Source organism: Terrapene carolina, unplaced genomic scaffold (genome assembly GCF_002925995.2).
Source record: "Terrapene carolina triunguis isolate 2854851 unplaced genomic scaffold, T_m_triunguis-2.0 Scaffold34909, whole genome shotgun sequence".
Classification (NCBI taxonomy): domain Eukaryota; kingdom Metazoa; phylum Chordata; order Testudines; family Emydidae; genus Terrapene; species Terrapene triunguis.
In genome coordinates this window covers 22,577-31,980 of record NW_020699260.1, presented here as the reverse complement: position 1 = coordinate 31,980, position 9,404 = coordinate 22,577, and the positions used below count along the sequence as shown (strand labels likewise).

The window sequence follows — 9,404 nt, the reverse complement described above, 5'->3', positions numbered from 1 at the left end:
AGGCACCTTCCTGATAGCAAAATAAGGTGGGGGAAGAGTTGGTCCCAGTCTTTGCAATCCAGGGCTACAAACTTCTTTAATGTCGCAATCAAACTTATGTGAAATCACTCTACCAACCCATCACTTTGGGGATGGTAGATCAACGTTCTTGATGTCTTTACCCTTTGTAGATTGCACAGTTCTTTCATTAGTTGTATAGTGAAGTTAGGTCTTTGATCAGTAAGGATTTCTTGGAATATTACCACCCGGGAAAGGAATTTCATAAGCTTATTTGCTCATTTGGCTCATAGCCAGGGTGCTAGGTCTATGCCTAGAGGGCAATAAACCTGGCCAAGTGCCTTTGTCACCAAACCATGCCTGTGGTCTTTCTTTATGAGTAACATTGAGGTCTGCTGAATTAGTTGGCTGCCTTATCTATGAATCCTGATTACACTGGAGCTCCAAGGACAGAAGCTCTGAGCAGCCTGAACAGCGTTACGGAGGCAACAACATTCCAGCCTTCAGCACTTAACAGCAGCCAGCTGACACTCTGAGCCCAGGGGTGAACAGCTTTACTGTCTGGATCATGTCAGCGACTGTTGTACCTCCTGCCAAAAGTGTGGCCACTGCCTCAGTCACTGGGGTTCCACCACTTCCCCATTCACCACAGAGAGTTATTCATAGGCATGGCTAAGGATAACATTATGTAATGGAAGTCACAGATTCCGTGACTTTCAGGGACCTCCAGGACATTTTCCACTTCAGCCCCGGGGCGGCGGTGCCAGAGCTGTCAGCCGGCGGGGCCCCTGATCTCTCAGATCTCATGGGTGGCCAAGGAGCCAACAGCGCTCAGCTCTCTGGGGCCCCGGATCTCTGTGTTGCTGGGGCTGCTGTGGGGGCCACGGAGCTGTTAGCTGTGGCGGCCACATGTGCTGGATCTTCCCACCTCCAGAAGTGAGGCTCGGGTTCTCATCCTCGTGATCGGGCTTTAATAATCCCTCTGTAAGTCCCCCTGCCTTGTTTTTAGTAAAAGTCACAGACAGGTCATGGACGTCCACGATTTTTTGTTTATTGCCCGCAATTTGTCTGTGACTTTAAGTAAAAATAACTATGACAAAATCTTAACCTTAGTCATGACTGATCATCTGGTCTGCTCCTCGTTCCCGAATTGTGTTGCGGGTCAGGATAGCCACTCCCCGTGTGAATGCATTCTGGATGCTATCAAGGGCTGTGGTTGTCGCATGCCCACTGAACTGGCTGGAAGTGTCCTCCACAGCATCATCTTTTTCCTCCCCTGTTCCTACCAACTCTGCTGGTTCTACGCATACTCTCACCGGGGTGTCAGCCTCCATCTTCTCAGTCAGCCATTCTCCCTGTTCCTTCAGAACTTCCTCAAAGTGGTTCCAGTCCCTGCACAATATGACCAGAAAGGCCAGATATTGGAAATAATTTTCCTACTAAATATATTCAGGTTTAGCACAAATAAGTTTCCACACAAGGATTCCTTTATTAGTCCAAAGGGAACTTGGTGCTGATTTCATCCAAAATACAATTACAAGCAGATACACACTTATGTGTTACATTCTAGCAACCATACAGTGATATGCATTAGCTAAATATTCAGCTCAGGATCAGGAAATACGTTCCCATCATGGCGTGACTCCAGAGGGGTAAGGAAAACCTCTGACAAAGGAACCCTTAAAAATTACTCTTTATAAGAACATAAGAATGGCCATCCTGTGTCAGATCAATGGCCCATCTAGCCCTGTATCCTGTCCTGTGACAGTGGTCAATACCAGGTGCTTCAGAGGGAATGAACAGAACAGGTAATCATCAAGTGATCCACACCTGTTGCCCCTTCCTGGGTTCTGGAAAACAGACGCTAGGGACACTTGAGAGCATGGTTTTGTATCCCTGCCCATCCTGGCTAATAGCCACTTATGGACCTATCCTCCATGAATGTATCTAGTTCCTTTTTGAACCCTGTTGTAGTCTTAGCCTTCACAACATCCTCTGGCAAAGAGTTCCACAGGTTGACTGTGTGTTGTGTGAAGAAATACTTCCTTTTGTTCGTTTTAAACCTGCTGCCTATTAATTTAGTTTGGTGACCCCTAGTTCTTGTGTTATGAGAAAGAATAATTAACAGTTTCTTATTTACCTTCTCCACATCAGGCATAATTTTATAGACCTCTATCGTATCCCCCCTCAGTTGTATCTTTTCCAAGCTGAAAAATCCCAGTCTTATTAATCTCTCCTCATATGGTATGTGTTCCATACCCCTAATCATTTCTGTTGCCCTTCTCTGTACCTTTTCCAATTCTAATCTATCTTTTTTGAGATGGGACGCCCACATCTAAATGCAGATTCAAGATGTGGGTGTACCATTGTTTTATATAGAGGCAATATGCTATTTTCTATTTCATTACCTATCCTTGTCCTAATGATTCCCAACATTCTGCTAGCTTTTTTGGGTGCTGCTAGACATTTTGTGGATGTTTTCAGAGAACTATCCGCAATGACTCCGAGAACTCTTTTTTGAATGGTAACATCTATTTTCAACCCCATCATTATATATGTGTAGTTGAGATTATGTTTTCCAATGTGCATTACTTTGTATTTCTCAACACTGAATTTCATCTGCCATTTTATTGCCCAGTCACCCAGTTTTGCAGGATACCTTTGTAACCCTTCGCAGTCTACTTAGGACATAAATACCTTGAGTAATTTTGTATCATCTGCAAACCTTGCCACCTCACTTTTAACCCCTTTCTCCAGATCATTTAAGAATATGTTGAACAGTAGTTGCCTCAGTATACCATCTGGTCCTGGTGACCTACTGCGGTTTAATTTATCTATTTATTCCAAAACCTCTTCTAATGATACCTCAATCTGGGACAGTTCCTCAGATTTGTCACCTAAAAAGAATGGCTCAGGTGTGGGAATCTCCCTCACATTCCAAGCCATGAAGACCGATGCAAAGAATTCATTAATTTTCTCTGCAACGGCCTTTTTTGGTCTTCTTACTGTACTTTTTAATGTGTGGTGTACATTTCAATTGAGCATCTATTATGATGTCTTTAAAAAGTTTCCATGCAGCTTGCAGGGATTTCACTTTTGGCACTGTGCCTTTTCATTTCTGTTTAACTAACTTCCTCAATTTTGTGTAGGCCCGCTTTCTGAAATTAAATGCTACCATGGTGGGCTGCTGGGATGTGCCACCCCAAACAGGATGTAAAATTTTATGATGTTCTGGTCACTATTACAAAGTGGTCCAGCTATATTCATCCCTTAGACCAGATCCTGTGCTCCACTTAGGGCTAAATCAAGAATTGCCTCTCCTCTTATGGGTTCCAGGACTAGCTGCTCCAAGAACCAGTCATTTAAAGTGTCAAGAAACTTTGTCGCTGCATCCCGTGCTGAGGTGACATGTACCCCATCAATATAGGGATAGCTGAACCCCCCCCACACACACACACACTATTACTGAGTTTTTTATTTGTATAGCCTCTCTAAGCTCCCTGAGGTTTTCACAGTCAGTATCACCATCCTGGTCAGGTGATATCCATATTGCTAATTTCTTATTATTTTTCTATGGTATAGTTTGGTTCATGTAAGGTTTTTTCTTCAGTTGATTCTATGCATTTTTTCAAATATAGTGCCACTTCCCTGCAAGGGTGACCAGTTCTGTCCTCATCGGGTAAGTATCAAATTTCAATACTGTGTTGATCTTTCAGAAATTGATGCAGAAATGGGTTGTGCTATCCTGCATCAGAACTAGAACCATGAGACTTCTCTACTCACTGTGTGATTCCTTCACCACTCCCAGGGCCAAAATGCCCTGCAGGCAGATTGTATATGTTTATGAAGCTGTCAGCGTTCCCTCCCCACTCTGAACTCTGGGGTACAGATTTGGGGACCCACATGAAAGACCCCCCTAAGCTTATTTCTAGCAGCTTAGGTTAAAAACTTCCCCAAGGCACAAATCCTTTCCTTGTCCTTGGACGGTATTGCTGCCACCACCAAGTCATTTAGACGAAGATTCGGGAAAAGGACCATTTGGAGTTCCTATTTCCCCCAAATATCCCCCCAAGCCCCTTCCCCCCCTTTTCTGGGGAGGCTTGAGAATAATATACCAACCAATTGCCTTTAATAAAAGTACAGACCAGACTCTTTATTTTTAGACACTAAAAATAATCAGGTTCTTAAAAGAACTTTATTATAAAGAAAAAAGTAAAAGAAGCACCTATGTAAAATCAGGATGGAATGTAACTTTACAGTGTAAATAAAAAGATTTAAAACACAGAGGATTCCCCTCTAGGCTCAGCTTCAAAGTTACAAAAAACAGGAATAAAACTCCCTCTTAGCATAGGGAAAATTCACAAGCTTAAACAAAAGATAATCTAATGCATTTCCTTGCTATTACTTACAATTTCTGTAATTTTAGATGTATCAGTTCATGATCTTTTTAGGAGCTGGGTTACCTGCTTGGTCTCTCTCTTTGTCCCGAGAGGGAACAAAACGAAGAGCACAAACAACCCCCCCCTCCAGATTTGAAAGTATCTTCTTTCCCCATTGGTCCTTCTGGTCAGGTGCCAAATAGGTTAATTGAACTGATTAACCCCTTACAGGTAAGTGATTCTGTACCTCTGGCCAGGAGGGATTTGATGTTACTGCATACATAAATGTTGTTACCCTTCCCTTTATATTTATGACGGAAGCTTTTTTCCTATATTTTTCCTGTATTTTATTCCATTTTCAGTGAATGCAGGGTCTCTCAAACCACTGGAAATCTGTCTGTAAGTAAAGCAGAAAACTGCATCTGCCGGTTCACTGTAATGTAAAAATGACCATGTCTTGGAATATTCCGATATAAATGAGAAAGACCAAGACATAAATTTGCTTATTCTAGTGTCCCTAGTTCACTTTTTCTCCTTCTTTGGACTTTGTGCCACTTACTCACCTATGGCATTTGCATGCCTCTGCTCTTTGGTTTATGTCTGGCTCCTATACCTGGCCCAGCTGTGAGACTCCTTCTGCTGTTATGTCTGCTGATGCTGGAGCAACTCAGCTAAGGGGGCTGGAACACGGGGGACCAGGAGGCCAGGGCCCACTTTTAAACGTGGTTCAGTTTTTCAATGGCAAACGACAGGTGGTAGGGGCCTCAGGGGAGGGGAGGCTGGTCTGTAGGAGAGGAGGGACTCAGGAAATGGTGGGCAAAGGGGCATGGGAAAAGGAGAGTGGAAGAGAGGAGATATTTAGTGAGCAGGGGAGTGGAGGAGAGGAAGGACACAGCTAATGGCAGGTGGGGGAGCATGAGGGAGGGGGATGGAGGACAGGAGGGACTCAGTGAGCTGCAGGTAGTGGGGCCATGGAGGAGGGGGTGGAGGACGGGAGGGAGTCTGGACTAGAGCCTACACCATGGGGAACGGAGGGCCCCATGGGCCAGTGGAGGAGGGGAGAGGCTTGGTGAGTGGTGGGCTGTGGGGGCCTCTTGGGGGAGGAGAAGAAGAATTCAGTGATAAGAAAAGGGGGCCTCGGCAGAGGGGCGGAGCAGGGACAAGAAGAAGTGGCGTGTGGGTGGGGCCATAGGGAAAAAGCGGGAGGGGACATCAGGGGTGGAGCGCAGGCCAGGACACCACGGCGCAGGTGTCCCCTCTCTCAAAGGTTGGGGGCTGCATGGCCTAGGGAGGTTTAGCCTACCCTGGCCTATTATACCTGCTGCCCTACCCAGGCCACTTGCTACCACTTCCCTGCAAATGTCCCAGGGTCTCCATCTGGGGTAAAGCACCATGAAAGGTGTCTGCTCACCCCAAGGAACCTTCTCGTGGTTGCATGTAACAAGGCCTTACTCCTTTCTTCTCAGGCAGCAACTGCCTCTTCCTCTGGTATGGCTGAACCTCTGAGGGCCAGCTCAGTCCCCAGGTTCTCCCCTGCTGGAGCAGTCCAAAGAGCAAATAAAGGGGATCAATCAAGTCCAGCATTCATACGAGCGATTAGTGCTTCCCTCTCAGGCTGTCCCTGAAGCAGGCCCTCCCTTCCCTCATGGAGGGAACTTTGGGCAGTTTTTCAGGGGGAGATTCTGCCTTCCCTCAGCTCATCTCCCCCGGAGCTGCTGGTAGCAGGACTGCTCTCCTCCCTGATCTGCCATAAAACAAGCTGCTCCCCGGCCTTTTTGCCCTTCTCAAGCACTTCTCTTCAGACGTGATTTCTCTTTCCCATTTGCCTGTTAATTTACTTGCTGAACGTTTGGCTTCTTTTAACTCAATTTGAAATATAGCTACAAACTCATTGGCTTTGGGAAGTAATCCTGCTGCTTCGTATACATCTCTGTCTTTAGATTGTAGCCATTTTGAACCAGCATTTACCGTATCCAGAATCTTTCTTTGGAGCACAATGAGAAAAACAAAACTATTTTTTTCTATTAATTTCTTTAATGCTGGAGGCTCATAAACTTCATCGGGATCTTTGCTCAGGAGAATTATTTCTGTGGCTGCCTTCATTGTGTCTAAATACTGAATCTGAGAGGAAGGAGTGATTCATACTGGTTATTGATCAATTGTGTAGTCAATTGCTTAACCAGGCTTTCATTTGTTATGAAATATTCAAATGTTCAAGAGGCCAAATAAACAATGTCAGGTTTACTGCTCTAGCCCCATAATAAAATAGTACAGGAAAATGCTTTTACCTGATACCAGTCTCTGGGAAGCCGTCTTGTGCAGTGATGTTACATTCACCTTACTCAGAAAGTGTGCTCCCCAAAGTTACACATTCAGATTTTATCATTTATATGAAGATTTCACAAGTTACACATCTCCTTATACATCACTAAAATCCAACCCATCTGTTTGTCCCAGTTCCCTAATATAAGTGGGGAACTATTGTTGGGAACTTTCCTGGCTTCTGCATTACCCCAGGGGAATTCGCTGAGGAAAAGGTCTGAGTCCCCACTCCCTTTTCCCACAGGCCTGTCTGACCTCAAGGACTCTCCTGTGTGGTAGAATCCTCATAACGGTGACATGGCTGGGCCCAGGGTTCCTGGGAGGCTAAACCCCCAGTATCATTGTGGTCACTTAGGACAGGGGCTAGGGTGTCCCCACTCCAGGGTACTCTCACCGGACGCTTCCCTGACCCACTGATCACTAAATTAAGTTCAAACCAAATATAATGTATTAAACATCAACTGTAAGAACAATGAACAAAAGAATGGGAAAAGTTCACGAAAACAAGAAACCCCGCTCTGTGGGCACGGGGATATCACAAAGAGCCCTCTCTGGGACGTAAGGAAAGTTCATAGTCTGTTCCACTCCAAAATCAACTGGGCAAAGCAGTAAGTTATTTGTACTCAAAGGTGATGTAGTAGTTAAATACAGCAGTCCAGTTCTCAAAAACACACGGTTTCACAACTCTCACCAGTAAGTTCTAGTAGAATGTCCTCAATTCCTACAGCAGCTTTCCTGTATTAGGACTTTCCACCTGAAACATTAGGATTATCCTCCAGGTTTCCTGATGGATTCGACGTAGAAAAATCAGGCAAATTTTGCTCACAGGATCACTGTTCATATGATAAAGAAGTTCAGCATTGCCGTTTCTTTCTTTTTCTCTTTGGCTATCTGAAAGTGTAGCTTCTGTTTGTAAAACTGAACAAGAACCATGACCGCTTAGGGACTAATGGAAAACCACTTTGCATCAATGCTACAGTATTTTATGGTAGTCTTTGGGCAGGTCTACGCTACAGCTGGGATCGTCGCTCTGAGATTGATCCACCGGTGGTTGATTTAGAGGGTCTAGTAAAGACCCACCAAATTGACTGCAGACCCCCAATGAGAAGAGTAAGATAAATTTTCTCCCATCAACTGCTCCGTGGTGTAGATCCTGTGGTAGCTTGATCTAAGGTATGTCGACTCCAGCTACGTTATTCACGTAGCTGGAGTTGCGGAGAGTAGGTTCACTTACCACGGTAGTGTAGACATAGCCTTAGAGTTACGGAAAGGCTGAGTAACAGGGTGTGTGGGGCTGAGGCTGATGGGTGACAATGAAAGAGGTCAGGTGATGGTCAAAGAGAGGGAACTCAGCAATAGAAAGAGCAGTGCTTAGTGATGGAGTGATAAGATATTGTGTGGGAGGAACTTCTCAGACTATGAACTTCCACAATGCTTAGCTCAACCAAACTGGGACAGGGTGCCCTTGATTAACGAGGAGATATGCTTCCCCCCTCTTGTCACACAGGTTTAAAGTCAGTGGCCACAGGCGATCAACTTCTGCAGGTGTATTTTACTACTTTGTCACGAAGCTCTTTGGTTCTGACCCCATAAATGATAGGGTTGAGCATGGGAGGGATGAGGAGATAGAGGTCGGCCAAGATGATATGAACATGGGGAGCGATGCCCTGACCAAACCGGTTGGTGAGATTGGAGAAGAGGCCAGGGGTATAATATGTCAGCATCACACAGATGTGGGCTGTGCAGGTGTTGAGGGCTTTCTGGTGGGCGTTCTTAGAGGAGATTCTGAGGACGGCCCTGATGATCAGACCGTAGGACAGGGCAATGAGCGTCAGGTCAAACCCATTGATTACAAACATTAGCACCATGGCATATATCCTGGTGACTGTGATGTCCCCACACACCATCTTCACCACACCTATGTACTCACACTGCGTGTGGGGGATAATGCGGTTGGCACAGAATGGCTGCTGACTTATGAGCAGGGGTAGGGGCAGAATGAAGAGAATAGCTCTTATCAAACCTACAAGCCCTAGCTTAGCTAGTTGTGCATTGCTGAGGATGGTGGTGTATCTCAGAGGGTTACATATGGCAACGTAGCGATCAAAGGCCATTGTCACGAGGGTGCCTGAGTGCATAACAGAAACCGTGTGGAGGAAGAACATCTGGGTGAGGCAGCCAACTGCAGTAATGCCTTTCCAATTGAACCAAAATATACACAGTGCCTTTGGCACAACCAAAGTAGGTGTGGCGATGTCTGTGAGTGCCAGCATGCTGAGCAGCAGGTACATCGGCTTGTGCAGGGTCTGCTCCTTACCTACAATAGACAGAAGTGTGAAATTTCCCAAGAGGCTGATAATGTAGAATGTAGAGAAAGGGATGGAAATCCAGATGTGGGCAGCCTCCAGGCCAGGGATGCCCATTAAGATGAATGTTGAAGGATCAGAAGGGGTGAGGTTGAAAGCTGCCATGAGGTGGTCGATGCGTCGATTCGACTCAGAAATGCTCAAGGTGCCTGTGAAGGGAGAGAAGCACAGCGAGGGGGGTTACATGGTTTATAACAAATAGTACGGTAAATATTTTATCGTTATTAACAATCTAGGAGTCCTCTTGAGTGTGGAGTGAAGAACCACCGATGATGTCACTTCCTGCTTTATATAGCTTTAGCATAGGGCAGGAACCCTTTGTTTCAAAACTTGGTTCCCA

The 9,404-nt window shown here is 45.4% G+C and overlaps 1 protein-coding gene across 1 annotated transcript; it reads right to left on the bottom strand.

Annotated features, from left to right (window-relative positions):
* Nucleotides 1-8,230: 8,230 nt before the first annotated feature.
* On the bottom strand, nucleotides 8,231-9,169 carry LOC112121516 (olfactory receptor 52E2-like). The gene has a single exon (XM_026646325.1). It carries the CDS (start codon nucleotides 9,167-9,169, stop codon nucleotides 8,231-8,233), a length of 939 nt encoding a protein of 312 aa, XP_026502110.1.
* Nucleotides 9,170-9,404: the final 235 nt, after the last annotated feature.

Excerpts from the sequence above, each read along its gene's own strand:
- LOC112121516 (XM_026646325.1), bottom strand. The coding sequence starts at position 9,169 with ATGGCAGCTTTCAACCTCACCCCTTCTGATCCTTCAACATTCATCTTA.